This window comes from Leiobunum rupestre, chromosome 1 (genome assembly GCF_980474605.1).
Source record: "Leiobunum rupestre chromosome 1, qqLeiRupe1.1.hap1, whole genome shotgun sequence".
Lineage (NCBI taxonomy): Eukaryota > Metazoa > Arthropoda > Arachnida > Opiliones > Sclerosomatidae > Leiobunum > Leiobunum rupestre.
This window is the reverse complement of record NC_143384.1, coordinates 43,393,001-43,409,356: the sequence shown is the minus strand read 5'-3', so window position 1 is coordinate 43,409,356 and position 16,356 is coordinate 43,393,001. Positions and strand designations below refer to the sequence as shown.

Here is a 16,356-nt window from a genome sequence, read left to right as displayed (position 1 = left end):
ACTGCCAGTTAACAATGCACGGAGCTAATTTTCATTGTATTCCAATTTACATTAACATGGCAGCTGTCAGCACTATAGTAAGCGTCGGCTCAATAATGTCAGCAACGGTCCCACGGAACAATAAGCGGCCATTCAATAGATTTAAAGAAATCACAGTGGGCCACAAAACCAGTTTAAGGGGTGGGCTAAGGACATTAGTTCCGCAACTGCCTGTGATAATGGATTTGAATTTACAAAAGATCAGTATTGATGTAGAGCAAGTAACGAGAAACCTATAGCTATCGTGTTCAATGCATTAAAAATAATAAAGCTGGCGTACGGGTTATTCTTAATTAATGTGTACATCACAAACCTCAATGAAACCCGAGTTTCGTTAATTTATTTCGATCCTATTGAAAATTTAAACGTTATAAGACTGAAAAAAATTGACCTGGTTGTGCTATTTTAAATTCTGTATTTATTTATATACCAGGCCAAATATAATGCCGATAAATAACAAATTATATTTATTTATAAAAATATGTCCACCTACAGACTCATAGTCTCTTTAAATACGGGTACGTTAAAAAAAATTGCCGCATCAGGCAGTGGTGCTTTAATTGACATCCAGAATCTTCGGCTTGAGCTTCAAAAGGGTCCCTAAAAGTTTGACCTTCCTTTCTACGATCCTCTCAGGCACTCCTCTTTAAGCGGCCCTTAATGGGTCGGAGTGTGCAATAACTAGTGGCTTTACCTGGGAGTCGGGGTCCGGCTCTTGTAACCCATAAGTGCGGTGGCGCACTGTGAGATGTTAGCTCCGATCAAATGGTCCTATCTACACCTCCGACTTCGGTCAGGTTTGAGCTGGATACTGAGCTTCGGCTCAGGCTAACGGAGAGGATCCGTGCAAACTGGCCGCCTCGGCGAATTGGGTAGCCTGCTGTGTGGTGGCGGGCCTCCGTATGAGGGCACGGCGGTCATGTTTCCCGGCCTTTTGGGGTAACACCGGGATCTCCGGTGCCAGCTGTGCCGGGTTACTTAGGCGGCTGTGTGCCCGTCGTTCCCCTTTAGGAGCTCTCTCCAAAGGGTTTGACTCCTTACCTTCGTAGGTAGGGTGTCGGCTGGAGTTGCTACAGCATCCACTCTTACTCCCACTGCTGTGTGCGAAGTGGGAATTGGTCCGTTCATTGCTGCAACTTATGCTGGGTTGAGTGGCTTGCGTCAAAGGTGCGACCATCAGTAGTAGGGTCCTGCTACCGATGCTGGATTTGTCACCTGTCCGGGATAGCTGGACGCTGGCGTAGGGCACTATGATGATAGACCTCCGGTGGTATGGTCTTTGTTACTAGGTACACCTTGCTATAAATTCTGACACACTCCTCTTTAAGCAAGTTCCCGGAACTCTAGTTTTAAATCTTATAGTTTTTGCGCCTAAAACATGTGTAAAGAGTTTAAAAAACTGATTTAAGGCCTCACGAATTTTAATCACGTTAATACTTGCATACATTTTCACACTATTGCGATGTCGCTAGAATCAAATAAGTATAATGATAGCACGAATTTTAGTTTGAAGAATGAATGTTGCTATAGAAAGAACTAAAGCTTTCTACTTCGAAGCTTTCACATAACTCATTCACTAAAAATTTCGACGGTTTTCGAAGCACCTTTACATGATTTTTTTAACGATTATGGATGTTTCAGACCATTTCTGCTAAAACCTAGTATGAAACATTTTTTTACTACCATCTATAAAACCGAATGGTGTTCAGGAAAATGTTTGATTCACAACTTCATTTTTTTGACGGATGATATTTTTAACTTTGAAATGTTCGAACGAATAAATTAGATACGTTTTATGGTTTTAAGACTTTCAACTTGGGAAGGCTACTCGACTTTTTTGTAGGAATTCGATTACTTCGCGAAAAAAGTCTAGTGAAGGTAATTTGCTTCTTCAAACGCAGCCCGTAAAGCGAAGATGCCCAACTCTGCTTCTGTATATATTAAATTTTGCACTGAAGCAAATGACAGTTTAACTTTACATTAAACATTTATTAATACAATAAAAAAAGGAATTACTGTAAATGAAAATTAATAAAACATGTGAACTATATCAGTTCAAACGTTTCTGCGACTTGCATCTTTTCACTCTCATTTCTGAAATAAATACAATAAATTCTTAGAACCGTCGTAAGTTTATTATGAAAGCCCTTCAAGGCAAGTTTCTAATTTACTATCCCCATCATACCGTGTGTTGAAAACTAAAAAAAACAATCTCTGCTTTTTAACAGTCTATTACGCCCACTGCAGATTGCCAATCTGGGCGTAATAACCTGTAAAAAGTAGTACCTCCAGTTGTTTGTAATAGCTTTCGTCAAAAGGATGTTACAATGAAAACGTGTAGTTCAATACATCCCAAAGAGGCTTACTTATAAACTTCCGTTATCATGTCTTTGTTCACTTTTAATTTGGGGTCTCAAATTAAAATTACCCTCCAAGCTACCCTGGGAAAGATTAATTGCTCTGGATCAAAAGGGTAGCGATATTATTTGGTTTTTCCCACATCAATAGGATAATTTAGGAACAGGTACTATCCAGTATTAATTTGAAAAACCGGTTTATGTGAAAGAATATTATATATCTTACCTCGTTGTAACTTTCGAGTACGTGTGTGATATCTGATGAGGGCGTTTCTTCGTGACTGTAATTTCAAACGTTATACGAGAAATATTCGTGGTTGATTGTTATGGGCAGTTCTTACCAGTGCATGTATTTGAAATCTCAGAGAAAACAATTCCCACTACAATTGTCACTGCCAAACCAACAGGCACGTACCAAATCCAAGAGATTTTGTAAAATGGCATGAAGACACTGAAAAGTGAGTCCAAAAGCTAATGACTTTGAAAATGGCTCATGGGCCTCAATATGCTTTATAGGCCTAATGTATGCTGATTCACCTATCTGAATAGGCGGAAACGTTAACAAGCATCCCTAAATGCTTTATTCGTTGACAATTGACTGCTCTAGGTCGGGTGTTTGTCTGCAAAGGGCGTTTAAGTTTATGACAGACAATACTAGCTTATTTTAATGCTAATTTAGATTTACACTCTAAGATCTATTTGGTCCGAGTTTCGCGTCTTTTTGTTTGCTCAAAGACCTATTGGAACGAGCTATTAGTAAGTTTTTAAATTTCTTCAAATTTGTTTAGGGTCTAGCTTTATTATCCCTTTCCATAATGGACTAATCTACTTATTCGCGTATTTTATGAGTTGGTACCTGAATGAAGACCAAAAGTTTTTAAAAGTTGATGCATTGGTTATGACTTGAGTGAGTGATATTTAGTTTCAGTACGAACGAGGCCCCTCGTATGTTTGTTGATTGGGACACTGTTGCCGACTATAATCCTTTTCATATGATCTAAGAGTTTTAGATCAGCAAATGGAAAAGTTATTACGTATTTAGTCGCTTCTCATGGGTAATGGGCCGAATGCGCAGTTCCAATTACCGCATATGCAATTTCACGGTTTTCCATTTGCGCACTTTTCATTTGCACAGTATACCATTTGCGCAGTATCCCATTAACGCGTTTTTCATTTGTACATTTTCCCACTTGCGTAGATAGTTTTCATTTGCACGTTTTATCATTTGCGCAGGTTTTTTATTTGCACGGTTCCTCAATGGCGCGGTTTTCTATTTGCGCAGGTTTTTCAATTCCGCGGCAGATTATTTTTAACATAACTTTGTTTACCATCCAACTGCGCTGCTAGTGTATTTTTTAATTACCGGTCGCGCTGTAAATAACAATAATTTTTAAGTTTTTTCTTAGTTGAAATATCGTTTGTTGAATTATTCTGTTGGGAATATATCTTCAGTCAAAAGCAAACCCCAGCTTCTTAGAATTTGAGCTAAGATAAACATGTACAATCTACAACACTGACAGAATTATTCTGGCTCTTGCTATGAAAATGTTTTCTTTGTCTGTTAAAGAACACAGGCTTAGGCAAGACTATTTAGTTTTAGCTTTTGGCGTAGGTTCAGCCTAGTCAGAACTTTTCGTTTTAAAATTTAACAATCTAAGCGAATGCCTGCCACACAATATTGCTTAGTGCCTGAAAAAATGAAATTTTTTGTGGCAAAGTATTTATATTTAAATATAGTGGCTGCGACAAAAAATACACCTTTTCCAAAATATTGCAATTAAAATTTCGTGCCTGCACAAAAAATGTCATTTTAAAAAAATATTTGTTTAAATTAAGTGGCTGCCACAAAAAAATACACCTTTTCCAAAATATTGAAATTTAAATTTAGTCCCGGCCAAAAAAAAATAGTCAACTTTCCCAAAATACTGCAATTTAATTTTAGTGCCTGCAACAAAAATACACCTTTTAATGGCATTCCGTGTTTCTTAGGGGTCAAAACGGTTAATGAAGTGGTAAAAGTGCTTGGTTAGGTTAGGTTCTTTTTATTTCGCCGCCTATAATTGTTTAAGTCGCGAACCGGTTTGACAATCACTAAAACCGCCCTCCATAAATTTTTCCTGATGGCTTGAACTAGTCAGTAAACAGTTACAACACTACGGTTTTAACTCAAAGGCCGAGAAATTAGTTGCTGTTTGATATAAATTTTCAAGCGACTAATTCAACAAATGATGTTAAAACAGAGAAAAACATGAAATGTTTTGGTATTTACAGCGCGACCGGACATTAAACAAATACCAGCAATGCAGCTGGATGGTAAACAAGGTAATTTTAAAATTACTTGACAGAAATAACACTTTTGTCAAGGAAAAAAAGGCTTAATAATGAATATTTAAGTCATGAAAATCCTCGCAAATGGGAAATCCGCGCAAATAAGAAACTTCGCAAACAGAAAACCGCGAAAATGAGAAATCCGCGCTAACGGGAAAATCTTGCTTACGGAAAACTGCGCTAACGGGAAAACCGCGCAAACGGGAAACCACACAAACGAGAAAAACTGTGCAAATGTTAATTAGCGCAATTGACAAACTGCGCAAATGTGGAGCTGCGCAAATGGGAAAGTGCGTAAACAGAAATTGCGAATGTGGGAAGTGCGCCAATGGAAACTGCGCAATTGGACCCAAACCGCTTCATGTGACACTTTTGGGTCGACGCTGTTATGCCCATTGTTTTTCTGCAAGGTGGGTGGTAGTGAATGTGAAAGTTAGGATTTTGTCTCACCTTTCTTTGGCTATCAGGGTTTCATTGACCATTTTTGTATTGAACAAGGTCGTATTCATTCCCAGTGACGGCATTGTTGTGTAAAGGCTTGTAAGATTTTCATCTATGGTTTCAATATCAGGAAAAAGTTCGAAATATTCCATGTTGCAGTTTCGACTCGAATGCGGTAGTGTCGGGTATTTTCGCGGTCCAACGTATAAATAGCTGCCTGCTATAATCCAGGAATTGAACAGCATTCCAAAAACGAGGCTAAATAAGCAGGCCTGTAAAATTTACTTTATTAATAATATAAATGTCAGTGGGGCCATAGTGAAATATAGTAAAAATTTGGTGCCGCAACGGAATGCTACTAAGAGCGCTACAGAGCTACCGTAGATGACGAATTACGTTAGAACGGAAAACCCATTGTTGTGCCCCAGCGGCAACTACGTAATTTGCATCCCAGGATATTTGAAGACTGGATATCAATTTAATCGGTTTCATTGATACCGTCTAGTGATATCCTTTTTAGTACGACATTTAAAATGTTGTATATGAATCTTGCACCTTTTTAGTTAGCTTTTGGTAGAAGAAAACCAGGAATGCAGCCCCAAATAACGGTCCTTTTAGGACACCACCTAGAATGTTCACAGCAAAAACCGCATTTCCTATTAGCGGCACAACGAAACTAACACAAGTGGTGCTGATGCCAAACACGAAACCTGAAATTACTCAAAATTAAACTCGACTTTACTAAATGAACATTTATTTCTCTTACTTAAAATCATGCAAGTGAGAACAGCCGTCCGTTCAGTCCGAACCAAATTGGGGAAAATCGGTTTGATGAAGTCCTCCAAAGTCACTGCCGCGAATGAATTGATTAACGAAGAGAAGGTGCTCAGAGAAGCGCTTAGGATCCCAGAAATCGCCACTCCTTTCAGTAATGGGTAGTGCATGAATAGATCCCCAATTGCATAGACAAAAATCTGCGCCGTAAGATATGATTAAACGTTAATTGAAAGGAAAAGCTTAACCGTTTTGGGACGTAATCTAAGCTTCTCTCCACTAAAGCCACGTTCACACTATACCCTTTGTAAACGTTTCGAAACGTTTTCGAAAGATCAAATTGTACATTTTCGGTGTCAATTGTATTAAAAGGCACACGATAAATACATTTGACACCCAAATTTTACAATTTGATCTTTCAAAACCGTTTTAAAACGTTTCCATGGAAACGTTTTGAGTTATTTCAAACAAAGTTAAGACATAACACTTTGCAAAGTGTTATGTCTTAACTTTGTTTGAAATAACTCAAAACTATCACACAAGTTAAATTAAGAACATAGTAAAGTTTAATAACTGAAGAGATAACAACAACGTGGTGAACCCTTGTTCCCGCGTTCCGTCTGCCCGACTACCTCTACCTTCTAGCGCCCTCATGCGGCCAATTGATTAACTATAGCTATACAGTGCTTACATATACAACAATTACCCTTTTTGTTCATTTTTTTTAAACTGTTTTCGGTATAAAAAAAGGTCACTTTTGAGTTAAACTAAATTTCATTGATGAGACGTCTCGGGGGGCGTCTATCACGTCGGAGGTTGTACCGTGGTAATGAAGGGGGCGCACCAGCAGCATTTGGCGCTTGAATCGCTCGTGGGTAATCATCATCAGTGTCATCAGAATCAGTGTCATTCAATGTCCCACCATCATAGCGTTTGAAATGGGACACGTCTCGCGTTATACGGCGATCTTTATTCTGAGCAGTGATCATCGTTCCTTTCACTTGAGTGATTGTCATCGGCTTAGGATCAAATTTTGGGGTCAATTGGTTTCGTTTTTCTTGTTTCACGAGCACCGAATCACCAACCTTCAACTGTGATTGCTGAGCTCGTCGTTTTTGATCAGTATAGATCTTGGCTTTTTCCTTTTTAGTAGCGTCTTTTTCTCGGAGGGTTTTGGTATTTGGTACCGTCGTAGGTACACGAGCGTCAGGTATTTTTGACCGAATTGATCGACCAAAGAGTAATTCTGCCGGGGCAACTTCCGTGGTGGAATGTGGGGTTGAACGATAGTTCAAAAGGAATGTGTGAATGTCGCTCTTCCAATCAGTGCCTTCCACGCGAGACGTTTGGAGAACCTTACCCAATGATCGCATAAAACGTTCAACCATCCCATTGGCTTGGGGCCATCTCGGCGTTATCTTCTTATGACGGAAACCTAGTTAGAGAATTCGTGGCCATTGTAAGGTGGACCGTTGTCTGTTTTGCACACTTCTGGTATGCCAAAGGTCGCGAAGGTTTTAAGTAATATGGGATGAGCAGCCACGAAAGATGTCGACGAGACTCGTTCGACGACTCGAAATCGGGAATATTCGTCAGTCATTACAAGTAGATAGCTTGCGTCAGGTAACGGACCATGATAATCAAGAGATATACATTGCCAAGCATATTTTGGTAGTTCAGAAGGGACCAGAGGCGCAACTGGAGGTGAAGTTCCGGTGATTTGACATGGCAAACAATTTCGAACCATTTTCTCAATTCTTTCGTCGATACCTGGAAACCAAACTTTTTTACGAACCATCGACTTGGTTTTAACTATCCCTTGATGCCCTTCGTGAGCGAGTCTCAAGATACGATCCTAGAGCGGAGGAGCGATGACCAGTTTCTGATCCTTAAGCATTACTCCATTTTTCTCATTTAGCTGGTTCCTGATTTTCATCAGTGCCACCAGGAATTCAATATCAATTCCAGCCGTTTTCCTAGCTGTAGATACATCCCAGCAATTAGTTTGGATATATTTCAAGGCAAGTTGCATGGTGTTATCCGTAGTGTTTACTTTAAGGATGTCGTCTACGGTTAAGCCGTGTGGCGTTGAGGAGAGCGCACACTTGTGAAACAAAATTTTCGGCAACCTTACTGAGGCGCAGAGGTTTGGTGGCGTCAACTTCGATAGGATGGCGCGAAAGAAAGTCCGCAGGATTATCACAACCCTTCCGATACTGTACTTGAAAATCATAACGCTGTAGACGGAGACCCCAACGCTCTATTCTGGCAGGGGACTTAGACAGCGGATTATTAAAAATATATTAAAACGCTTTGTGGTCGGTGATCGCTGTAAACTTTGCGCCGAATAGATATAAGTGGAAGTGTTCCACTCACCAAACTAGAGCGAGCGCGTCCTTTTCAACCTGAGAATACCATGTCTCTACATCTGTGAGTGCTTTGCTTGCATAGGAAACAATAGACACGTTCTCTGCGGAATCTTCCTGTGACAAGATTGCGCCAAGTACAACAGGGCTGGCGTCCACTGTCAGATATGTACTTAACTCCGGATTGAAATACCTAAGAATTGGGTTATTCGTAATAGCTTTCTTAGCCGCATTGAAGGCTGACTCTTCCGAGCTGGTCCACCGAAATAATGTCTTTTTCTTGGTAAGTAATCGAAGGGGCTCAACGATGGTGGTCAAGTTAGGAATGTAGCGAGAGCAGTAGTTGAGCATTCCGAGAAAACTACGGACATCCTTGGCGCAAGTTGGCGGCGACGCATCGCGAATGGCTTTCACTTTCTGATCTTCGGGGGCGCATCCGTTTTGGCCAAATGTGTGGCCGAAGAACGTTATACTTGTTTTTCCAAATTCACACTTTCGTTTATTGAGGGTAAATCCATACTCTTTCAAATGACTTAAAACTTGTTTTAGAGCCGAATCGTGCTCTTCTGGGTTCACTCCAAAGACGATGAGGTCGTCACTTACATTTTCGGCATTCTCGATATCGCTGATAACTTGTTCGATTACATTTTGGAAAATCTCGGCGGCTGAACAAACTCCAAAGTTCAAACGCTTATACCGGTATAGCCCTTTGTGGGTCGAAAATGTAGTAATGCTTCGGCTATCAGGATGAAGCTCCAGTTGGTGATAGCCATTTTTAAGATCAATTTTGGAAAAATATTTAGCGCCACAGAGTTTGATAAAGATATCTTCGAATGTCGGCGTGACGTGTCTTTCTCGAGCAATTGCTTTATTAGAACAGCGCATGTCGATGCATAATCGAAGTGCACCCGGCTTGTCAGCTTTAGGGCGAGGGACAAGAACCGGTGGAGATACCCAAGGTGTTGGTCCAGTAGCTGTTTCAATCACATCTTGGTCCACGAGAGACTGTAACTCCTCTTCGAGCGGTTTCCGCATGTGTAAAGGTATACGTCGATGACGTTGAGCCACTGGCTTAACCGCTGGATTGATGTGCAATTTAACTTGAACATTTTTCATTTTACCGATGCCAATGAAAAGCTCTTTGTATTCCTCAAAAATATGAGAATCAGCGCTAATTGTGTTAATCGTTTGCAAACGGTGAAGATCTAAGCTAGTGGTATAGCTTAATACTGGTAAAGGTTGTCCGTGTCTGGAATTAATGACATAAACATCTGCTTTAAGACGTGTCGTGTTAAACTGAAGGGTAGCTTCGAACTTGCCATCTAATTTCAAGGGCACATCAGAGCCATAAGTGAAAACTCTCTTAGATGTGTTCTTAAGGTTCGGCAGTGGGTCTATTTTCAGAAAACTTGCTTTAGGTAAAAGGTTGATATCAGCTCCAGAATCAATGAGGCACGTAACAACGGTGTCAATAATTTTTATATCGACCTGAGGTCTACCACTAGGTGACGTGGACAGCGTAGACAACGTAAACGTAGAAGAATCTGAATCACTACTCTCTTTTGTGCGAGTGTTCGACTTTAACTCGGTACTGCTGACGGTGGAGCCTTTTTTCTCGGCTTTAGTCTTATCCCACCTGTTAGCCTTGTGTCCACGGCGACCATTTCGGTTACGACCGCGATTGTCGTTTTTGTTCCCCTGATTATTACCGCTAGCATCCGAATGTTTTTTCTTCCCGCACAGTTTTCCGTAGTGGCCCTTAAGACCGCAAAAATTACAATGCCTGTTTTTCGCTGGACATTCGCCATCGTGTGGGTATGGATTGCCACAATTGTAACAGGAACGGGAAAAGTGCCCAGATTGAGTTTGTACTCTGTTCACGATAGGGTGTGATATTGGGTTAGTCGCGTGCGGTGTATGAAGTTTCAGTGACTGTATTTGTTTCTCCATCGAAGCGGCATGGGCATCTGCCAAGGACAAAGATCGAGCTAAATCAAGTAGACCAGTTAACGTGAGGGTTGGATCACGAAGAGCTGGTCGTCGAAGAGAGGAGGATCGGCAAGTTTGTATTATATGCGCTTTAAGTTCAGCATCCAAATCAGTAAACGAGCAGTCGGTAGCTAATATACGTAAACGTGTGCAATAATCATCTATTGCCTCATTTTCATTTTGTACGGCTTGCCGAAATACAAATATAGCGTGATTGACATTTACCAACGGCGTAAAATATTTGTTGAGTGCCGCTTTAGCCTTTGCATATTCCGCAGCAGTGCCAGTATCAGGCAATGTATCAAAAATATCGCATACCTCTTCTCCAGCATAGTGCAATAGGGCTGCACGTTTCACGGAATCGTCGTTGACAGCCACTACGATGAGAAAACGCTCAAAACGAGTGAGCCACTTCTTCCAACGAAGACCAACGTTAAGCGGCTCCGAGTGGACCGAAAACGGGGGAAATGTTTGCAGGGCGAACGCCATTAAAATAGCGAGACGGACCAAGGCTTCAACGTGAGAAAAGAGAAATAACTTAAAATAAGTAAAATACCGTCTCGTAAATGAGGTGAAAAGAATCTCCGTCGCCAGTGTTATGTCTTAACTTTGTTTGAAATAACTCAAAACTATCACACAAGTTAAATTAAGAACATAGTAAAGTTTAATAACTGAAGAGATAACAACAATGTGGTGAACCCTTGTTCCCGCGTGCCGTCTGCCCGACTACCTCTACCTTCTAGCGCCCTCATGCGGCCAATTGATTAACTATAGCTATACAGTGCTTACATATACAACACAAAGTGTCTAGTGTGAACGCGGCTTAAGAGTGCTCCTTTAAACAGACAATGCGCATTTTTGTTCTCTGCTTTAAGGGTTCCACCATTCGGGTAAGAAGATAAACTCGTGGTCCATTATCGTGTTTCGGATTTTAGTTCAGATAACTCCCTTTAGCGTAGAATAAGATTGCTCTCTGTTTATTTCATTAGGAAGACCAAAGAGTACCTCGTGACTGGACTTACTTGATCCACTCTGGTTACTCCGGTGTGGTCCGGGAAAAGTGTAGGGTCACACTCTGAGTACATCACGTAAAGGATGGCTCCAACCAGTACTATCATTGCACCCATTACCATATTAAGAAAAGAACCCAAAATAACGGACCTAAAGTAAAGGAAGTAGTTGTTAACTGAATACATAATGATAACACCAAGAATGTATTTTTGTCGAAAGGATTAGTAACTAAATCGACGACTTATTTTTACGTAGATAGCCTTCGCTTATTTTGGTAAAAATAAGAAGTGCATTGATCCAATATCTTGCTGTCGTGTTCTTACACTTTCCGAATGAAAAATGCGCGGGTGAAATGATTTTTCTCAATCACTCTGGTATGGCACCACACGCAGAGGTATTCATTGGTTTAAATGAAACTTCAAATTAAAATTCCTACGTAATAACCAAAAATTAATTATCATTGTTATGACTACAGGCTATCAAGGACCTGTTATAAATTAGTTGACGTTAAAATGCTAGGGCACCGTCAACAACGGGTTAAATGTATCCCGTCAATAATGTGAACCAGATCGAGTCATTCATAAATTGGGTGTCCAAGGCCTGATTAGTACAATGTTAGTGGCGTTGGGACGGTAACCAAAGGTCGTAGGTTCGATTCCTGCCCGAGGTGAAATAATTTTTCTCAATCACTCTGTTATGGCACCACACGCAGAGGTATTCCTTGTTTTAAATGAAACTTCTACGCTTAAGTAAGGTTAACCGATTTCAATGTGATTTTGAACGTCAATAGAACTTTCAATGAAGTGTCGTAACGAAGACCTTATTTTAAATTTCCACTTGTGATCCGAGATATTCGAAGTTTAAAGGAACTTAAAATGATGTGAAATAAAATTATACGGCTATAAACGCTTGTGGAGTATAAAAAATGCAATTTCGCAGAATTTTATGAGAAATTGATGTATTTAAAAATAGGGTTTTTAATGCGACTGATACGACTGATATTCCTTCGCATAGAGACAACTTAATTTTTACTAAACATAAATATCATCTACATTTCTATACTTTAAATATATTTTTAATTTTTAAACTTAAGTTTTCAATAGTTTCAACAAAAAATTAATTTTCTAACCCTCGTTATTTTCGATAAAAATGGGCAAGTTTTAAAAAGAATGTTTACCTGGCTGATCCTATATTTGAATAAGAGAAAAAGAGTACATTTACGACCTCGAGATGACGCTACATGCATATTTAAGGACCTACCTTCGACGAAGGATCTTACATACCAAATACATTTTTGATAACACTAGTAAGCACTTACTAAGCAAATTGTTCAATAAACGGAAGACGATTTTTAAACACGCATAAAACTGAAATTGCAAAGCATTGTTCTTTCTTTTTCCTTCTGTTAACTCTGGTTAATTCTTACGCTTTAGCTGCAGATTCGGATTTAGCCCCAAGCACTTTTTGGATAAAAGCTTGATTTACCACAAAACAGTCTAAAGGTGCTAGCAAACCACCCAGGCACACAGACCAAATGCCGTACCGTGTAGTGGAATTTTCAATCCAACTGAAACAAAAAATAGAGACTACAGTGAATCAATTTATGTATTTAAGAGATTGAACTCTTAAAGAGCCACAAGAGTGAAAGGCAGAGGCGCAAAAATTTCAATAGGGCTTTTCGACGATTGTTCTTTTACGAAAAACACGAGCAGGACGCTACTTCAGTAAACGTCGATAAGAAGCTGAAGGCAATTGTGGCCCTCGAATTTTACTTTCAGCGACTAACTGAAAATTTGTGAGAAATCCACTGTCTAGACATTTCGTCCATAAATGTCCCACGTTACCAATGCGGGCAAAGCCTTGAAATATGACCATTAGCAGGGTCACGTTCATTAAAACAAATTGAATAACGTCAGTCCAAATTACGGCTCTCAGACCGCCCTAAGAAATAATGAGAGACAATCACTAGGTCCCTATATAGAATCACACTCGGAGAACAGTATACCAGTGAGCTGTAAGACGTGCAAACGAAACCAAGAACGAAAGTGGTCACTCTGTGGTCGAATTGGGTTAAAGTGCTCAGAGAAAGCGCCGCCAGGTACATCACGACGCTGAGAAACAGTTGCTATAATGTAAACATGTATTGCAGTTTAAGCCATGGATACTCTATACATGGCTATCCTCTAACCTTCTGAAAGACGTAAGTAAAGGAAAACACCTTCCGAACTGAGCTGTCAAAACGTTCCTCCATCAACTACAAGAAACAAAAATGTGACATATCTGATGAGGTAAACTTGGCTAACGCTGGCTTCTATAAAACCCTTATTCCGCGATCCTAAAGAGCCGTTACTACCGTCGAAAATTCGGATAAGGTCCCAACCCCCGCCCGCAATCCACATCCCGCACGAGTACGAGTTATTTGTCTGTCGTACGCCAGCCTACTGGTTTTTTATGGCAAAGCTTTTTGTTTACGAAGAAAGTTTTATCTGGCCTTATCACAGCATTTGAACGGCTAATGTGTATTATATGTTGAAGAACCGGATGATATAGATATTGTTCTTAATTTAGAAGGTGCTTGAGAAAGAATTCACTTTCGATAAAATTCCTCTTAGGTTGATTTGGTGCTTTAAATAAGTCAACGATTCGATGCCAGTAATGTTTGTTCACAAAAAAAATCAACGATTCAGCGACTGAAAATTCGTCGAAATTTAATACGCAAGTTGTACCTAATACATCAGGGGATTGTGTGTATTCAAATATCCGTGGGGTATTGTTTAACGCTTAAAGAGATTGTTAATATTTTTCTTAGTTCTTAGTGGACACATTTTACGATTACACAATGCAATTGGAAAAATCTATTGTTTTGGTGTCCGACAGACATCTAAAGCCCATCTTATGAACGTATGGGTACAGAAATATTTTGGGGTAATTAGAGGTAATTGAGCACGATAAAAATGTTAATAAGAAATAGTTTTTAACTTGAATTTGATACGATATTTTATATGGTAAGAATTCATCAAGCAATCACGTACACCATTTTTTCTCATTGTTAAGGTTTTTCAAAAGAAGGATACACGTGTTTTATGGAGGAACCGACAAGGAAAGTACCCCCGAGGTGTTTATTGCCGATTTTGTTCAAAGTCGGGCGTAATGTAGACCTATATGAGATATGAAATTTCCCATTCGATTTGCTAGGGCAACCAAAAATGTTTTTGACCACTTAAAACAAAAATAAGATTTTTTACTTATTTACTCAAACATTGTTACAATTTTACCCCAAAAGTGTTCCAATTTATCCAAACTTGATGACATTTACCCAAATAAGGTCCAAATAACCCATTTCGTGATTTCCAAATTTTTAAAAAATTTTATGTACCCTGTGAAACCGAGAAAAGCCCATACTTTTTTAAATGCAGATTTTTTTGATTTAAGTGGTCAAAAACGTTTTCGGTTGCCATGGCAAATTGATTGGGTAACGCAACTTCTCCTTTTGGGAAATTTCATATCTCATATAAGTCAGTATGTCTGGCGAATGCTGGAAGGACAGCCAAGCTCGGATCGGGTATGAACATAAGAACCCGCACCGTCACCTTTGATATCAATAAATAGAGAATGTATACTAATAATTTCATTTTAATTCGTAAAAGATTCTAGGCTGCTTACCTCAAAGACACTGACGTATTGACACGATCTGTACTTTGGTACAAATACGAAAGCGCCTACAGACAAGGCGACAAAGGCGGATAGCCAGCCGATGCCAAACTCGGGTCCGTACAAATACAGTTCACTGGTGATTCCGTTCATGGAAAAGGCGGACATGGCCGTGGCGGCTAAAGACAGCGCTGCTGGAACGACTGTGAGTTTGCGGCTGGCCAGAATGAACTCTGACAGTTTTCCGCTGCTCTTTTTCTGTTTGAAATACCATCCGACGCCCGAACACACTACGAGCACCAACACTATGAAAGTGAAATCGGGCCATTCCAAGTACGTCTTTGGATTAAGATACATGGTCTCTTCTTCAGAAAAATGCGGACTAAGTAATTTAAAACTTATTTATAATTATTAAAGCGGGATTCTGTTCTATTCGGCGCCTTAGGTGGAATCTCAAATCGCAGTTTCGAAGACGATCTTTACACTTTGCAATTTCATATTTTAATTTAATAATTGGTGAGGCTTATAGGGTGTAGAGTTTTTCAAAGTCTAATGTGCGAGTTATAAGTATGAAACTTAAAACCACTTTGTTAAATTTGCACCTTTATTTTTATAAAATCCAATATGATATTTACAATGTCTAACCAGTTTCGTGGGGCTTAGATCGACATCATCACAGACTAAAATCTTCTTTTGTGAATTTCACGAAATTTTATACGAGCGAGGTTACAATGGTAAAAAAACCAATTAACTCCTATGCATGAATAATTAAAAAATATATCTCATTTTTTTTATTTTTATAGCCATCTAGGGATATCTATAGAAAAAATATAATACAGGGTAAAAAAAATAATTATGTTATACCAAATTATTTCACCGTAAGGATTATTAAAACGTAATTTATAGCTATGTGATCTCCTCAAACAGATTATACCAGCTGGCGCTACAATTGTTCCCAAGTTTATCGTTGAGTAGGGTTTTTGTATTTAAATTGGTTGGAGGGTTGATCTAGAAGTTCTATTTCCTCCCATTTAACTGTGTGATTCGACATCAAGGCATGTTTGGCTATTGCGGATTTTTCGCAGTTTTCTCTTTATGTGATCATTAACGCGTTTTATTTAATTAGCCTGTTTAATAATAATAATAATAATAATAATAATAATAATAATAATAATAATAATAATAATAATAATAATAATAATAATAATAATAATAATAATAATAATAATAGTAGTAATAATAATCAGCTTGGCTAATACCCAATTCACCACCTTAGGCCTAAGTCATCAATCGACTATAATGCCTTTGAACAGGTGGCCGGGTTACAATGCACCAATGGGTGGTGGTAAGACCTTCATGCTACGCGAGCCAACACTAACTATTACCAAAAGTGACATAAG

General features: G+C 39.2%; 1 protein-coding gene across 1 annotated transcript; it reads right to left on the bottom strand.

The window, feature by feature from the left end:
* Positions 1-2,064: 2,064 nt before the first annotated feature.
* LOC149963018 (sodium-coupled monocarboxylate transporter 1-like) lies at positions 2,065-15,621 on the bottom strand. The gene is made up of 12 exons (XM_090170430.1): positions 14,969-15,621; positions 13,494-13,559; positions 13,311-13,430; positions 13,092-13,246; positions 12,732-12,872; positions 11,317-11,455; positions 5,932-6,139; positions 5,721-5,875; positions 5,175-5,437; positions 2,738-2,847; positions 2,623-2,677; positions 2,065-2,133 (listed from the first exon to the last, which is right to left on the bottom strand). The coding sequence occupies exons 1-12, from the start codon at positions 15,311-15,313 to the stop codon at positions 2,085-2,087; spliced, it is 1,806 nt and encodes a 601-aa protein (XP_090026556.1). The 5' UTR covers positions 15,314-15,621; the 3' UTR covers positions 2,065-2,084.
* Positions 15,622-16,356: the final 735 nt, after the last annotated feature.